At 41.4% G+C, this 18,357-nt stretch overlaps 1 protein-coding gene across 12 annotated transcripts in view; it reads right to left on the bottom strand.

Moving 5' to 3' along the window:
- Positions 1 to 603: 603 nt before the first annotated feature.
- The window catches only part of ENOX2 (ecto-NOX disulfide-thiol exchanger 2), a 290,277-nt gene continuing 272,523 nt past the window's right edge, over positions 604 to 18,357 (bottom strand). For 7 of the 12 annotated variants that reach the window (XM_067024239.1, XM_067024243.1, XM_067024245.1 and 4 more), the window contains 5 exons: positions 15,408 to 15,589; positions 12,939 to 13,046; positions 8,174 to 8,282; positions 5,452 to 5,537; positions 604 to 2,124 (listed from right to left, as the gene is read on the bottom strand). In XM_067024239.1, the coding sequence (XP_066880340.1) occupies positions 1,993 to 2,124; positions 5,452 to 5,537; positions 8,174 to 8,282; positions 12,939 to 13,046; positions 15,408 to 15,589 (617 nt within the window). In that variant the 3' untranslated portion in view covers positions 604 to 1,992. The remainder of the gene's footprint in view (positions 2,125 to 5,451; positions 5,538 to 8,173; positions 8,283 to 12,938; positions 13,047 to 15,407; positions 15,590 to 18,357) is intronic. The other 5 variants (XM_059050961.2, XM_059050957.2, XM_067024242.1 and 2 more) reach the window with 3 other exon arrangements.

The following is an 18,357-nucleotide window of genomic DNA, read 5'->3' as shown; positions in this document are numbered from 1 at the left end:
TTCACAGCAACATCTAGACTGGTATTCAACCAAGCAACAGGGCACTACAGTGTAGCCAACTTGACACACAAAATTCACCATTACAACTAGTATATTCAAGCAGGCTGGGAGAAGTACACCTGGACTAAGTTGGCAGGAATAATAGGAAGAGAGCATTTGTACTACAAGTAGATCAAGTGAAGGAGAGCAAAGGGCCTGGGTGTGGCAGTTGTTGCTTTAAATGCATTTTATTTAACTTATTTAAATAAGAAATCATTGATAAGTGGCAAATTTCCCCTGATTTCATAGGTGTTATTAAAACAAGGCATTGCACGACCCCTGAGACTGATGAATCAAAGCCTTCTGTAGCGCTGATGACAGAGATGCTTCAGTGAGGAAGCTACTGTAAAAATAACCCTCGCTTCCTGCTGGTGCCACAGCTGGTTGCTTAGGGGGAAGCCAGCTTTCAGCATGAATGGGCTGCTGTGGAATCCTGTTTCTAGCTGTCAAAGCAGAAGGTGTTTAGCATCTTCTTCCAATATTCTGGTAACTCAAGGGAAGAAATTGAGATGATTTACTAAAGGATTACTTAGAGAGCAAGCAATTCAAAACAGGACACCAAACTGAGGTATAAAAAAGGAATATTTATCTTTAAAAAATACAACTTTGAACACTACTGACATCTGATTTACATAGTATTTTTGTGAAATACCCTTCACTGGCTTTGCTTAGTACATTCACTTATTTTCAATCAAGACTCAAGGGAGGGCATGCTTATGTTATTACAAGCACCACCAACACCACAGAAGAAAAGACCATCTCTGCCTCAGGACATTAGTCCCCAGTTCTCATCCTTTCCATTTCCATCAACCAGGACTTCCTGACTGGTCCACGCACACTCTGCCATTGTAATCTGCTGATGGGCACCGAAGAACTAGAGGGGTCCCAGTTCTTAGCACTCCGGGTGGAGCCGACCTATTTGTGCAAAGCTTCACACACCCTAGCCTACTCTTTATTCATTACCAGGAATTTTCTATTAATACTCATATCAACTCTTTGCAGACATTCAGCATGAAGTAAACATAGTATTTACAGCAGTACATGGTTTGCAATTCAACACACTGACAGCAGAAGAAAAGGGACCACCAGACTTTGTAAGAAGACCAGAGGGGAAGCATATCAAAATAAATCCCTTCTGCTAATGTGTGTGTGTGTGTGTGTGTGTGTGAGCACACACGTGTGTTTTAATTCATAGAAAACTAAACATGCCCTCCTTTAAAAGCAGGCTATTTACAAGGTGATTCTGAATACCACATACACATGCCAGTCATACTGGACACTTGCTTTCTGTGAATACATCTAGTTTTTAAAAAATTCTGAAATAAACCTTTTATCTGATATATTAGAGAAAATAACTTTGAAACATTTGTCAACTTTTCGTTCACAGTAATTTTGTAAAAAGCCACAAACCATGCTTTGTCTTTTAAAAGGTGAACCTGGTCAAGCACCTTCTAGAAGACACTGACGTGTTATTCACTTACTGGCCTACTGGGAATTGGAAAGACAATGTCAGCTCTGGAGTCCCTAGTGCTCCTCTCATTCCTCTCACCAGTAGCAACATTAATGTGAAGAGAAGTTCTGAAACACAAATCACATATAAATCATCAAAACATTTCAGTTAACAGTGTTTAAAAAATACTAAAGTCTACAACAGTAGTACAGACACTGAAAACACCCCGAATACTCTGTAGCCTCAGGCCTTTTTAAATACTACTAATAAAAAGAGACAACCAATTGACAGAGAAGGAGGAAGTTACAGCACTTGAGGTTTGAGTCAATTTCTTTATAGGGCCTGTAGCTTGAGGTGCTGCTCTAGGATCCTTATTTTAACTCAAAAGATTCCAGGAATGAATTGAGAAATTTAAAGCAATTTCCACTTGAAAACCAAATCACTTTCTAAGCTTGTCCAACACACTTTTATTTTCAGGATCCCAGGTTGCCAGGCAAAGGGATTCAGGTCAGTTTCAAGCCCTCAAAGCCACAGAATTTCCATCTCTTCTCCAGACTGGCTCCAACTCCAGTCATTTCCTGCTTGAAGGTATGCTGGAGTCGGCTCATGAGACATTCCACATCACTGGTACAGATCTGTGGGACAGAGAGGACATCTCCATTCAAAACCAGTCCCACCTTCCTAATCTGGCTTCCCTCCCAGTGTTGCTTTGGAATGCTGATGCGCACGTGTGTGTGCTACGCGTGGGGCTGGCCTTCCCCTCACTCCGCGTGTGTGTGCGTCGGTTGTGTGGATTACAGATGGAAGCCTTCTGCTTGGACCGCCTGAGTCCACTGAGATTTCGTTCTGTTTCTGTATTTCATAACAGCTTTATTTAGGCATAATTTACATACAATAAATTCACTTATTTTACATGTACACATCGATGAATCTTAGTAAAATTATACAATAGTGCAACTGTCACCTCGATTCAGTTTTAGAACGTTCCATCACCCCCCCACAAAGGTTCCTTTGTGCTCCTTTGCAGTTAATCTTTACTCCCAAACCCTGACTCAGATTGTTTTCACTGTGGTTTTGCAGTTTTTGGAAATTTCATATATGTGTAATTGTACAATATATAGTCTTTTGTGACTAGTTTCTTTCACTTAGCATGATGTTTTTGAGATTGATCACCACCAAGCTTTCTCTGGGAAAGAGCTGGTGTTGGTCACTCAGAGAGGCTTGGGTCTGCAGCCAGCTGAATGATGGCTTATCAGTGCTGGTGATGTTACGTTCAGGCCCACTGAAGCTACAAAGCCTTTGGGGGATAGAGGGAGGCAGAAATGGCTGCCACCAGAGCAGAAGTCTTCCAAAGGAAAAGTGACAGGAATAGAGAATGCTCTGTGTTCCTACTTCTCCGTTCCCTCTCCCCACTCCTCTCTCTCTCTCTCTCTCTCTCTCTCTCTCTGTCACACACACACACACACACACACACACACACACACACACACACCAATATAAAAACAAAAATCTGTTGACCCTTAGGGTTTGCTTCCTCTTTATGTTAGTAGCATAGTAGCAACTTTTCTGTGAACCTGGGCACTAGGGCTTGGCTGAAGAGCACTACGGGATCCTTAAAGAAATCCTAAGTTGCTGTCACAGTGAATATTTCTAAAGGTGGTAGGAGAGACCCCCAAATTCTTATAGTACCATTGCAGGCTCTCTTTGGGAGGTCCTGGTACTACCCTGGCAGGAAGCTGCTCAGGAGTAACTGGCACTAGACTAGGAGTGAGGTCATGCCTTCTCCCCAGTGCTAGGAGTGAACGAAGCACACTGCACAGTATCATGTAGAGTTGAATCCCCATTTCAAAAAACAAATCTATAATGCTTATAGATATATACATACAATATAGGTGCAGCAGATGTATAAAAAAAGGGTCTGAAATAAGATATGCCAAACTGTTAACAATGGTTATCCTGGAGAGATGGGACTGTGGGGAACTCTCCCTTTGCCTTTACTGTAGTTCTATATTGCTTACTTTTTTTTTTTTTTTTTTTTTTTTTTTTTTTTTTGCGGTACGAGGGCCTCTCACTGCTGTGGCCTCTCCCGTTGCGGGGCACAGGCTCCGGACGCGCAGGCCCAGCGGCCACGGCTCACGGGCCCAGCCGCTCCGCGGCATGTGGGATCTTCCCGGACCGGGGCACGAACCCGTGTCCCCTGCATCGGCAGGCGGACTCTCCAACACTGCGCCACCAGGGAAGCCCAATATATTGCTTACATTTTAAAGAAAATATGTTTACACTATTTTTGCAATTAAAACAACCAGATCGTTTTTACTGACACAGAGTTCAGTTTCAAACCACCTCAACAGACCACTTGGTCCTGGTGCTCACATTGAATCCCTCCCTTCACTGCCAAATGGGCTGGCTGCTTAATTGCAGAATAGCATCACTTCCCAGAGATAAATGCCAGGAGAGTGCTAGCTAGAACTAGAACAAATGCCGTGACAAGGATGTATCACCACAGCTGGATTACCAAATGGGCCAGTGCCTCTGTTAAGAGGATATATGCTTATGTACCACAATGTTCACTGCAGCTCTGTTTACAATAGCCAGGACATGGAAGCAACCTAAGTGTCCATCAACAGATGAATGGATAAAGAAGATGTGGCACATACATACAATGGAATATTACTCAGCCATAAAAAGAAATGAAATTGGGTCATTTGTAGTCAGGTGGATGGACCTAGAGACTGTCATACAGAGTGAAGTAAGTCAGAAAGAGAAAAACAAATACCGTATGCTAACACATATATATGGAATCCAAAAAAAAAAAGGTCAAGAAGTACCTAGGGGCAAGACGGGAATAAGGACACAGACCTACTAGAGCATGGACTTGAGGATATGGGGAGGGGGAAGGGTAAGCTGGGGGAAAGTGAGAGAGCGGCATGGACATATATACACTACCAAATGTAAAATAGATAGCTAGTGGGAAGCAGCCACATAGCACAGGGAGATCAGCTCAGTGCTTTGTGACCACCTAGAGGGGTGGGATAGGGAGGGTGGGAAGGAGGGAGACGCAAGAGGGAAGAGATATGGGAACATACGTATATGTATAACTGATTCACTTTGTTGTAAAGCAAAAACTAACACACCACTGTTAAGCAATTATACTCCAAAAAAGATGTTAAAAAAAGAGGATATATGCTTAAATGGCTTAACATTTTGAATCTCTGTCAGAAGTCTGCATTCCAATGGCCCTTCTCAAAGACCCAGATCCTATGAAACAGTGAGTACAATCCATGAGCAGCTTTAACGGAATGCTGCTTCTGAAAAAATTCTATCATGAGTTTATTTATTCTGAGGGGTCAAGAGTCCCCTCCTGCCTATATGAGGCATGCATCCTTGACTTTCCAGGGATCTGGCACTTACCCTTGCTCCTGATGCTTCGTGAGCTCCCCCACAGGACAGCATTCAGGGAAGGAATTGGCCCATGAGATCAGCTGTGAGCAAATATGCAGTCTATATTACAGACTTACTGTTCCAACTTTTTTTGCCCCTGCCTTGATTGTGTCATTGTAGATAATGGCAGTGCTAATGGCTAAAGGCTCAGGGCAGAAGTTTGACTGGTGAGAAATGTTTTTTAATTAGCATATGATATGTAAAGTAAAAGAAAGGAGGAAAATTCTTCTAAGATATATCTTGGAAGTAGGGTGGCCAATTCATTCAGGTTTGCCCAGGACTTCCCCGGTGTCAGCAATAGAAGTCCCAAGTCCCAGGAAACCCTTCAGTCCCAGGCAAACAGGGACAGATGGTCACCCTACTAGCAAGAGAGAAACTTTACGCTGAATCAAGTGAGAATAGGTGAGGGAACTTTCCTTACAGTGATTACTAATGACTTATTTGTGCTCGAGGAGAGTGAGGCCACCTGTTCACAAAGAACCCTACATCGCCTTGCATGGCCGCATCAGGCCCCCACATACCTTATTATCAAGACGGTGCAAGTAGGAGCAGATATATTCAATGCTTGCTCCAAATGGGTGGACATGAAGGAATGTGGAGATAATCCCTATAGAGACAATAGCATGGAGGTTACGCTTGAGCATTGTATTCGTTGAGATGCCACATGATAGCGTCTAGCAAGAGCCAACTCATCTGTACATCATATTATGTATTGGGCACGATTCTAAGTTTATATATATTTTACACATTTAATCTTTACAACGACCCTGTGAGGTAGGTATTACCATCCACTGAGCCACAGAAAGTTTAAGCAACTTGCCCAAGGTCACACAGCTGGTAAGTGGCAGGTATTTGAATCCAGACAGTTGCTCTCAACCTCTGTGTGTACCGCCTCTCACTGCACTATACCGCATGCAGAAAAGCTGGCATTTGAACAGCCACTTCCATCATTCATGATGGCTAAACGCCATTTGAGTTCTACGTTTGACAATGAATTTAGACTTTTACAATGACTTTAGATTGTGCTGGGATTTTGCAGTTCCTCTGAACTATCTTTAAATTGGATTTTAGCCTCTTATGCATTTAATAATGTCGTGCTGTTGTGGCAAAAGTACAAATCATGCACTTTGCCTGATTAACCTTGTGCCTCTCACAAGAGAATCTGCTGATTGTATTTGGGTTTTACTCCGTGAGTAAGTCTGTAAAGAAAAGCCAAACATTTCCTTCATTCAAGTGGTGACTAGCGTTCTGTTTGTCCTCAGAGCCCTGGATCTCTTCAAGTAACAGAATTCTGATAGCAATTTACAGCCTCCAGGGATGTGCATGATTTCTAACTCTGGAGAGATTGGCAGCTACACATACTGTCTTAATTATTCTGGCCACCAGGTTAATTGTGCTAATACTACTTCTTTCTCTGGAAACAGGCAGCATATAAATTGTTCAAAAGTCTACTATTTTTTTCTTTATTTTTTTTTGAATTCACCTCCTTTCATAAGACCTTAGGTATGTCAAACAGACCCATAACTGAGTTTGCTGAAAACTGCCAGGAAATAAAAGCTAAATTCGATTTGGTTTATAAACTGTGACTTGTCTATCCCTTTAAGCACCTGACAAAGAATATCACAAGTTTAAATTGTAGCTTAAAGTTCAAATAAGTTCTCTGTAAAAGTCCTCCAACATTAGATGGCAAGCGGGTGGGTTGGAGGATCCAGGAAGAACTGATGGTAGGGTTCAAAACTCTATTCAAAATGGATACTTTTACTTATAACACTACTTTACTCTTAAACGACTTGGTAAATTGAATTTCTAAACACTGACTCAAGCTGAGAAACAAATTCTGAAGAAGACAGTCCATATTCAAAGGAATTCTAGATGCTATGGTCAAGAAATCCTGTCAAATGCCAAGAAGTAACTCCATAGATTTCAAAATACGAAGCAGTTTTTGTGGGTTTACACCCAAATAGCCAATTTAAAAAATACATTTTCCTTTCTGTGAGTTCAAGACCGCTTTCTTTAAAAAACAAAACATTAAACACTTAAGAATCTTTGTTTCTAGAACTATCCATTTAGAGGTTTCCTCCTACCCATAGCTCTTCTCTGACAGGTCTCCCTGTTGCCATGCCAATTTGTTAAAAGAACTCTGAGTTCAAAAACGGAAATAGGTTGTCACTCTTCTTGAAGACTCACTGGCAGATCCCCCAGTGCATCTTTATTAACATATCAAAGTGTTAACTCTGAGTACAATATCCATTACTGAAGGAGGCAAATATATCTTTAAAATATGCAGAAGCTAATTAGTGTGGAGAACTTTTGAGATTGGGGTGAGGCTACAGTGTGACGCAGCTTCCTAGAAGGCAGCTGGGATTATCTGCTGAGGCCCAAGATTAGTCCCTTTTAAATGACTGATAATATTTTAGCCATTTAAAAGGGGCTCAATCTGCCACTGTTGTCCAAATAGAATATAAAGTCAACAAGCATTTGTGACTAGTGCTGTAAGTGCAAAATGTTTCTCATTTATTGAGGGCTTACTATGGGCTGGGCACTGTGTTTAGTGATTTAGATGAATTGTCGTATTTAATACTTGCAGCTACTTTTAGACAGGTAATATTATTATGCCCATTTTGCAGATGGAGGAACTGAAGCTCAGGATGGAAATGGTGGGGTCAAGACAGAAAGCCAGTTCTGTCTGATTCGTTAACCACTTACTTATGCTATCTTGCCTCTGTGAAAAAATTTGTATGTAACGAGAGCAATTGTAGCATTGATCTCATCAGAGCCCACCAGGGTCCAACACCCCACAGACAGACAGCCTCCTGAGTCGCCTGCCAGTAACCTGGAAAGAAGGAGAGAGACACACACCTTCTCCGGAGGCCCATCTGGAGAAGCTCTCTGCCAAACAATGTCTGCACTGTCCCTTGAGTGGGAGTGCGAGGGCTCACCTATCTTTGCTTAGAGATTTCAAAAATCTACAACGTGCTTCTCCAGTGGACCACCTCTTAGCATAACACTTATACTGACACACGTGATGTGGCAGTGGTCACCAGGAGTTTGAAGAGGGCTGGGAGCTGCTATTACCATTTTGATTGAAATCTGTACTTGTTCTTACCCTGTTGTCTTCAGGACGCTGGGTCCTTGCACTGTCATGCTTCATAAGTGCTTGGCGTGTGCTTATGCATCTTAGGTTAACCCTTCCCCCCACTCCACTGCACTCTATCCGTTGAATGTGTGTGTTAGCTTCCTTACCCACTAGCAGTGCTTCGCGTTCAGATTTGATAGGACAGCTGTTCAGGGTCTTCTCCAGAGGGTAGTCACTATCCTGGCTCGATGCACACAGTCTAGACGCACAGCTTTCCTGTGGGAATAATATGTCTCCCGGGTCAGTGCACCTTATATGGTAACAGACTTGGTTTCAATTATACAACAGGGAACTTCTTAACAGCACCTTGAAAGCAATACTGTGCAATTTTGCCCATTGAATGGGAGGGAAAATAGCATAAATTACAAAAGCATCACCAATAATCCAAAGCTTCCTTATAAGCCTTCAAAACACACACCCAAATTTAGACATTCATCTTCACTAGTCTTTTATTTTCCCTTCTGCCTTTATCATTCTTGACTCTATGCAAGTAGTCTGGGGAACCAGACCCAACACTTATTGTCTGTAAGATGCCAGGTACTGTTAGGTATGTTTTATCTCCATTCTACAGGTGAGGAAAGTGAGGCTCAAATAAATTAGGTAACTTGCCTAAGATCACATTGCTAGAAAATGGTAGAGCCAGGATTTCATCCCAGGCCACCCAATATGAAAAGGACCATTCTTTTAAAAAATATATATTTATTTATTTTTGGCTGTGTTGGGTCTTCGTTTCTATGCAAGGGCTTTCTCTAGTTGTGGCAAGCGGGGGCCACTCTTCATCGCGGTGCGCGGGCCTCTCACTGTCGCGGCCTCTCTTGTTGTGGCTCACGGGCCCAGTTGCTCCGAGGCATGTGGGATCTTCCCGGACCAGGGCTTGAACCCGCGTCCCCTGCGTTGGCAGGCAGATTCTCAACCACTGCGCCACCAGGGAAGCGCAGGACCATTCTTTTTTATTTTAGGTCCACACTGTGCTAAAGGTCAGTCCCATATTGGAATGGAGAATCTACAATGTAGCTGATCCACTCACAGGTAATCAACTGTTGGCTCTTGAACTAAAAATTAGAGCCTCTATTTATTGACTATCAGCTCGCTCTCTCTTTTCTCTGATAAGGACATGATCAATTAGGATATTTATGACTTTACAGCAAGAAATGACCATGACAGTGGACTTCTTTGTTGTTGAAAGTTTTCTATTTCTGAGCATAGTGTGTATGTTTCATAAGAGATACTCAGGTGAAATCCATGACCAGCAGCCAAACTGAAAAATGCCTCCAGACCGTTCTCGGGTTTTTCTTTCTCTCTTTGGGTACTGAGAACATCTTTTCTGTATTATAAATGTGAAGCGAGAGCCTTCAGAAGAAGGAAGGAATAAAAGAAATCCATGCTTCAGTCTCACTGCTGTTGTAAAAGAGAGTGCTGGGGAAATGTTCCAGAGTGGGGGGCAGATCATGGATGACTCGGATGCTTCCTCACTTGTTTCCTTCCAAAAGCCCTCAGCAGGGACAGGTTTCCTCCTTTTTTCTTTAAAGATGCCTTCAGAGCTTCCAGGATGCTGCCCCTGAATGAAACTAATGGTCTTTTCTGCAAGACATGTTGTTTTGTGGATTCTCAGGCTTCCAGGCTGTACTCAGAAGGGAACGCTTTCTTGATGACCTACTCAATGTTTGGTCTTTAGAATCCAATCCAGTCAGTAACCATCATGCCAAGTTTGATTTAAACCGCTGGCTCACTTCTAAGCCACGGGCTGTACATGTGCTTCTAACCCCCTGAAAACATTAAATGATCCAGTAAGCCATTTCTTAAGTGTGAAAGTTTAACAGATTGGGGTTCATTTAAGATATGTAGACATCCTGAGAAGTTTTAGCCATCTTGAGTCAAAATGTAGCCTTACTGAAACCTGACTTCAATTTTATTATAGCTGGCATTTAAAAAATTAGAAGGTATATTGAAGGGATGCTTATCACCTTGAATTTTTTTTTTTTTTTTTTTTTTTGCGGTATGCGGGCCTCTCACTGCTGTGGCCTCTCCCGTTGCGGAGCACAGGCTCCGGACGCGCAGGCTCAGCGGCCATGGCTCACGGGCTTAGTTGCTCCGCGGCATGTGGGATCTTCCCGGACCAGGGCACGAACCCGTGTCTCCTGCATCGGCAGGCGGATTCTCAACCACTGCGCCACCAGGGAAGCCCACCTTGAATTTTTTTAATAAACAAATATAAAGCTGCTTTATTAAGATACATCATCAATTCAGGAAAAATTAGATCCCCACAAATAAAACAACTAATTTCACAGATGACAATATTAATCACGAAAAATAATAAAAATAAAATAGAACTCTATGAATTACTATGAAGCACTTTCAACAGTTACAGAAAAGAGAGGAATAGTATTTTCCTAAAACTGGAAATAATGGAATGATCTCAGAGTTTTTATAACAAACTTCATTTAAAGAGAAGCACACGGTTAAAATGTTAAATTAAAAAGAAATGAAAAGGAAACAAACTGGAAAAAAAAGTTTAATGGCTCTTTTAAAGGGTAGAATGGCCAATAAGGTAGTAGGAAATGGGCAATCAGAATTCAAGGGAGGGTTCATGATATCACCTTGAATTTTACTAGCAGATTCAAAGAGCTAGTTCTTTCTGCAGTTAAGACAGACATAAGTCACATTGTTATATTGCAAAACACTGACAATAACTCACACTGTGGTTTACTGTCAAGAAACCCAAACAAAAAGAAAAAAATATCCCTCCTCACCAAAACTTATTGCTTTCCTTTCAACCTGAAATTATTTTTGCAGTCTAATGTGATGGTACTTTGCTTCCTAACCTAATTGTGACAGTTTGAAATATTTGGTCACAAATCAGCTTCCCAGAGAAGATCAGATTATAATGAACTGTCATGACTTTCCCTGAAGGAAACCTCACTTAAAATAACAGGACAGAAACATATTTTGACTCACATTTTTCTGATTATCAGTTGGATTTCTCTCCCTGTCCTGTTTAGCTGCCACTTCAAGGTTTATTTAGCTGCAAAATGGGAAACACTTAGACTTAGGTATAATATTGCAAGATTTTTCAATGCCATTTGACCCTTCACTTCTTTAAATGAAATACTTTACAAAGCAGAGAGCTGCTTACACGAAAATGTCCTCAAGTCAATTTGTGATGTCAATCCTGAAGAGTGATTTTAAGCTTAATGTCATTAGGATAACCCCACGTTCATATACAGTCTTCTGGCTACACTACACACACGCTCCATCTTATGCAAGAAGGGAAACAGAGCTAAGTAGCAGCTCTGGGACATTTTAGAAGCTCTGATAGTATGAGGAAAGTCCTGCTAAATAGAGCAGCTGTGGCACTTTTCAATTAAATGCTTGATAAATGAATTTGTCTGGGATTATGCTCATTTCTTTAATAACACCCACAAAACTGGAAAGTGAGTTGGTTTTATGAAGTGGAAAAATTAAAAGCATATTGCAAATGGCCTCCAGAAGAAAACACTTTCAATTATTTGTTTCAACTACACCAAGGTTGCCAGTTCTTAATGGCACTCTGGGGGAAGTCACTATGCTGGCAAACATACCTGGGGCCTGTATGCATTGCATCTTCCTGCCCTGAGCACAGAAGAGAAAAAGCACGAGCTCTTGTGGAACCATAGAACTGTGGAATTGATTTCTGGCTCTTGGTCTAAGCTCCTAATCTTCTCTCTCTTTTTTTCTTTGTTATTTTTATTTATTTATTTTTGGCTGTGCTGGGTTTCATTGCTACGTGGGCCTTCTCCAGTTGCAGCGAGGGGGGGCCACCCCTTGCTGTGGCGCATGGGCCTCTCATTGAGGTGGCCTCTCCCGTTGAGGAGCACAGGCTCCAGGTGAGCAGCCTTCAGCAGCTGTGGCACGTGGGCTCAGTAGTCGTGGCTCGTAGGCTCTAGAGCACAGGCTCAGTAGTTGTGCTGCACAGGCTTAGTTGCTCCGCGGCATGTGGGATCTTTCTGGACCAGGGCTCGAACCCATGTCCCCTGCATCGGCAGGCGGACTCTCAACCACTGCACCACCAGGGAAGCCCCCTGATCTTCTCTTTCTTCTGAGACATTAAGCCAGGCAGCTATGGTCAATGGGCCTTTCTTTTCAGAGGATAAGTTCACTTGAATGTTCAGGCATAAAGGAAATTAGAGAGGTGTGACAGGGAGATGCCATCAGTAGACTTTACATACCTTAAATAGACTGGGCACCCGATGCATGGTTGATATACATTAATCCATCTAGAAGTTCGTAGACTTTCTCAGAGGTCCTCACTGGAGGTTCTATGGCTGCAGGCTCTCATTAGGCAAAGTCCCATTTTGCCTTCCCGGTTGCTATTATCTAGCTTTAGAATAATGTGTCTCCTTGTTTGCTTTCCAAGTTTCCCACCTTTTGGTTTTGGCTATTTCAACCTGCAGCAGCTCATTATTACACTAGATGGAGTGTCAGCAAAGAAATGTCAATGTTCTGTTGTACTTGTGTTCCTTCATTTAATGAAATGCTTAATTGAAAGTATTTTGTGTCACGTGGGCATTCTATGTTGTTATTTGCTTGACTAGATGAAGCAGGGATGAGGTGTATACTCTGATCTTCTCCAAGAAGGAAGACTGAGGAATGTTAGGGATGGACGGACATTTTATTCATTGAAAAGTACATTCTCCAGAACCTTTAGAAATGCCAAGGACTCATACCTAAAAGCAGAGCCCTTGATTCAAGAATTACCCTGGAGAAGGGCTTTTCATCCCCAATCAACCAACCATTCCACACTGATACCTAGTGGTAGGAGCTTCCAGGGCATTTTCATTGTCACTGAAAAGGGGGAAGGGGGCAAGGGAAAAGGGTCACTTAGTACTCATGTACCTTTTCTTTAAGATTGTCCAACATTTTTTCCACCTGTAACTTGTCATCTTTGATTTTTTCAAGTTCAGCTTCTTTCCTTTTGTATTCCTCTTGGAGTTTAAGTAGATGCTACAAGAAAGACCAAAGACAATCAAGTCTTAGGAAGCCACACTTCACTTAAAAACACTGGCTGAAGTTAGATATTAGGCAGGCCTGCCTCACTTTCCCCCAGCACACACAATCATTTCTCCATGCAAAGATACTAAAGGGAAAATCAAGATACTTTTCTCTTGAAGTTATTTTATCTGGCTTTTATGAATCTTTTGGATTTGTTCATATTTTAGAAAGAGTCTGAGAAACTAATTGATCTAATCACTTAACTTTCCTATTCCAGCCAGATGTAAGGGTAGGGTGCAGTTAATACTATGTGGACAATATCTTGATTTTGGCATAGAACTGAACTTAATGTGTACAGCATTCTTGCAAATAGCCATTTTCCAAGCCAAGTTCAATTTCTGTGAGAAAAGTAGTAAAGAATCCAAATTTCACAAATGTTAGGTCCCTTATCAGTAGGCAAGGAACTGGATTCATCATTAATGATTACTACAAATACTATGTATGTAGCATCTGACATGTGCCAAGTATTGGGCAAAGGGTTTCATATGCATGATCTCATTTAAGCCTCACAATAAAACTATGATACATAAGCCTCAAGGTTAGAGAGGTTTAATGGTTTGCCTAAGGCCATTCAGATAGTCAGTGCCAGAGCTGGGATTTCAACCCAGGTTGAGTCAACCCCACAGCCCATGTTCTTTTTTTTTTTTTTTTTTTTTTTGTGGTACGCGGGCCTCTCACTGCTGCGGCCTCTCCCGTTGCGGAGCACAGGCTCCGGACGCGCAGGCTCGGCGGCCATGGCTCACGGGCCCAGCCGCTCCGCGGCACGTGGGATCTTCCCGGACCGGGGCACGAACACGCGTCCCCTGCATCGGCAGGCGGACTCTCAACCGCTGCGCCACCAGGGAATCCCCCCCATGCTCTTAACCATCATATTAGACTATACATCTATCAGGGATAAGATGGGAGAAATTTTACCATTGTTTACAAGGCTATTTTCCAATAAAAAGTAATCAAAATGAGTAAAATTAATTTTTCAGGAGGTAGAGACCTAATTGTCTCACTGAAGTTTTTGAAGTGATGGAATGAAAAAAAAAGTTCATTAGTTTTAAATTGAACCACTCCATTCTTATGTGGAGTGGTTTCAAATCAAGGTAAGGGGAAAACAACAAGAAAATGTTTTCAAAGTTTTGCTTTTCAGAGGCTTGCAAAAGACCACTGGGAGGGCTAAAAGACACAGTACGAGATGTGCATTGTTGAAATTCTTTGAACTCTAGCTGAGGAGATGTATTTTTTGGTGGAAAGATATCTGATGTAGTTAAACTAGATCCCTGATCTAATTAAACTCCACGGTGACAGTAAAAGGCAGGTAAGCATTACTTCACACATTTTGTTAATAGGAAAGGTGAAATATTAATGTGATATTGCCTGTCACATAGGAAGACAATGATAGCAGAAGTAATAGGAACGTGGGGCTCTTAGTGCCAGAAGAGACTCCCTGTTCACAATTTGTGATTTCTAAACATCATTAAGCTTTGCCCTAGATAATTCCAAGGCACACAATTAAAAAATTATTGGACACTTTAAGTTGTGAGGAAAACGGCTGGTAGTCTGGCAAGACAGAAGAGGACAGTACCCTTACTCAGAAGTACTACTCCTTTACTATAATGGAAACAGATGTTGATATCTTTTAAATAGTAGACTTGCTGTGGTGGTTACATAAAACTTCTAGATATTGAGCATCTGTTACACAATGTTGTATTTGAATGCAATTACAGTTGGATGCACTTATTTACTTTACTTTTTATACTTGGGATAGATAACGTGCTGGTAAACTCATTCACATAAATGACTGTGAAAACAAAACAACAAAAGCACATTGGTATTATGTGCCTCAAAGCACTGATACTTAAAAACCCATAACACCCCCCCTTCCAACCAAATCAAGGGTAGAATTCTTGACATTTCTTCTAAAAGACTGTATCATTTAGCATTGTATCAACTAGATACTTATTCACCAGCACGGTTGCATATCTAAGTAAGTAAAGTTCTTCATAATGACCTTGAGACCCTGTCTGAATCCCAAAGTACATTCCGTAGCATAAAGAAAAGATTAGGTTATGCTCAGTGTAGTTTTATTGTTAAGTATTTTTTACTGAATGCACATTCTTTGAAAATTGGTGATCCATTGCTATCTCTGCATTTACCAGAATATTTCATGAGTTACAATACATAATCCCTTCCTCAGCCATGCCAGAGAACACAATACCCAGAAAATAGGAGGTTTGCTATTCTATTTGCTTGCAGGGGCCCTTTTACAAGTGAGGAGCTGATTACTATCCTTCCAAAAAGCTCAGGGAACCAAAATGTCTTTACCTGTTGCATTCCTTGCAGGGCTTGCTGCAGGAGTTTCAGCTGCTGTTCCTTGTTCGGGTCATCTTCTCTGTGGGCTTTGCCTTGTTCTTGCTTTAGCAGTTCCACCTCATTCCGGTAGGCATCAAGCTGCCAACGGAGGCTGTCATTTTCTTCTTTCAGAGCTTCTGCCTGTGATACTAAGGCTAAATAATCAACACAAAGGAGTAAAAACCATATATCCAGATTCCGTTGTGGTTCACCTTAGTACCATGAAAACTTGGTGTTTTAAATTGACATGTATAAAAAGCCTCTCAGTGAGAAACTTTAGATCTGAGTTGGCTATGGTAGCAAGAGATGGACACAAAAGCACAAAGACTCGTTTTTGTAAATGAACACAGAATTCCAACACACAGAAGTCCTCATCGTGTTTCAAATTCTTCACCTCAAACATCACTAAAATATTTCTAGGTAACATCAGTTACTTTTACTTGAAATGCAGCAAATAATAAGAGCCTGTAATAATAAAATAGAAGGCTAATTGTCTTGAACTGATGACTGTCCACACAATAATTTGGCTGACAGTTATTTTTTAAAAATGCAGTCTTAACTGATCCTATAGAGGAAAGGTAAATGTAAAAATTAAGACACAAGACTTCCTGGGGAATTCCCTGGTGGTCCAGTGGTTAGGACTCTGCGCTTTCACTGCTGAGGGCCCGGGTTCGATCCCTGGTTGGGGAACTAAGATCCCACAAGCCGTGCAGTGAGGCCAAAAGAAAAAAAAACTTCCAGTTTATGGTCTAGCATGTAGGAGCTTAGAAGTCACCACTCCATCCTAACAACAAGTAAAAAGCTGAACAAACTGAAAAAAACCAACAACTCTTCTTAGATACAACAGAGAAGTGAAATAACAGGGCAAACTCATACACACAAAATTGGAGAGACAAACAGGTGAATACAGAGAATCACAACTTACCAGACCAGAAACCCATGAGCAGATATCACCACAGGAAACAGTTCCAAGGTAGGAAAACCTAAACTGTACTTGGCAATTTGCTGTAGGCTCAGTGTAAATAAGTCTGAGAATTAAAAACTCCAGGGAGACCCAGTCATAGCTAGGTCCCTACACTTTTGTGAGCTTTATCTCCAGGGGCTCCACCTGGTCCTCAGAGTGAACACTGGAGAAAAATTCCTATGTGCTTCCAGCAGGGGAGGGGAAAAAGAAACCCTCTTGAGATATGCCAGAGTATCATGTTCTTCTTTAAAAGGGCTGCCTTCAGAAGAAATGATTTTACCATAGCCTAACCTACTGGGGTAGTACCAGAGCCTAACCAACCCAGGGAACCAACCAGCTCCAGACCCCTCTAGCCATTCTGTCCCACCTAAAGGGGGAGAAAAAACTGAGAAACATTTGTGAAGTTCAAATTCCAGAGGTATAGGCTCACTAAAAGACCGAGACCTAATCATAAGACTATAAAATGATTCTCCTCCCACCACATCTTACCAAAATACCACAAAAGTCCTATTTAACAGAGTTCCTTTCACCTAGTACATCATGTTCAGATTTCAACAAAAATTATAAGGCATACTAAAAAGTAAAAAACATAGTTTGAAGAGACTGAACAAGGATCAGAACCAGAGTCAGATATGGCAGAAATGTTGGAGTTATCAGACAGGGAATTTAAAACAACTGTTATTGGGAATTTGCTGGTGGTCCAGTGGTTAGGACTATATGTGCTTTCACTGCTGAGGGCCCAGTTTCAGTCCCTGGTTGGGGAACTAAGATTCCCACAAGCTGCATGGCACAGCCAAAACAAAACAAAACAAAACAAAACAAAACAAAACAACCACAACTATTATTAATATGCTACAGGCTTTAATAGAGAAAGTAGACAACATAGAAGAACAGATGGATATTGTATGCAGAGAGATGGAAATTCAAAGAAAGAATCAAATAGAAATGCTAGAGATCAAAAACACTAACAGAAATGAAAAATCCCCTTGATGGACTTATTAGTAGATTGGGCATGGCTGGGGAAAGAATTTCTGAGCTTGAGGATGTGACAATAGAAACTTCCTAAACTGAAAAGATAAAAGAAAAAAAAGTTAACCCCCAAGAACAGAAAATGCAAGAATTGTGAGACAATTACAAAGATGTAATGTATACATAATGAAAATATCAGAAGGAAAAAAAAAGAGAGAAACAGAAACAATATGTAAAATAATAATGACGGAGAACATGTCTAAATTAATCTTAGACACAAAACCACAGATCTGGGAATCTCAGAGAGCATCAGGCAGAATAAATGCCAAAACATATAACATTCAAATTTCAGAAAATCGAAGAGAAAGAAACAATATTGAAAGAAGCCAGAGGAAAAAAACACCTTACCTATAGAGAAGCAAAGATAAGAATTACATGCTACTTCTCCTCAGAAACCATGCAAGCAAGAATAGAATAGAGAGAATAGTCAAAGTGTTAAGAGAAAAAAATATCCACCAACTTAGAATTCTGTACCTTGTGAAATTATCCTTCAAAAGTGAAGGAGAGGGGCTTCCCTGGTGGCACAGTGATTGAGAATCCGCCTGCCGATGCAGGGGATGCGCGTTCATGCCCCGGTCCGGGAGGATCCCACATGCCGCGGAGCGGCTGGGCCCCTGAGCCATGGCCGCTGAGCCTGCGCGTCCGGAGCCTGTGCTCCACAGTGGGAGAGGCCACAACAGTGAGAGGCCCATGTACCACACACACACAAAAAAAAAAAGTGAAGGAGAAATACTTTCTCAGACAAAGAAAAATTGAGGGAGTTTGTTGCTATTAGGCCTGCCTTGCAAGAAATGTTAAAAGAAGTTCCTAAGACAGAGGGAAAATGACATAAGTCAGAAACTTGGATCTACATAAAGAAAGGAAGAACATTAAAGAAGGAAAAAATGAAGGCGAAATAAAAACTTTAATTTTTCTTATTCTTGAGCTAAC

Source organism: Kogia breviceps, chromosome X (assembly GCF_026419965.1).
Source record: "Kogia breviceps isolate mKogBre1 chromosome X, mKogBre1 haplotype 1, whole genome shotgun sequence".
Classification (NCBI taxonomy): domain Eukaryota; kingdom Metazoa; phylum Chordata; class Mammalia; order Artiodactyla; family Physeteridae; genus Kogia; species Kogia breviceps.
This window is presented reverse-complemented; position numbering and strand designations above follow the sequence as displayed.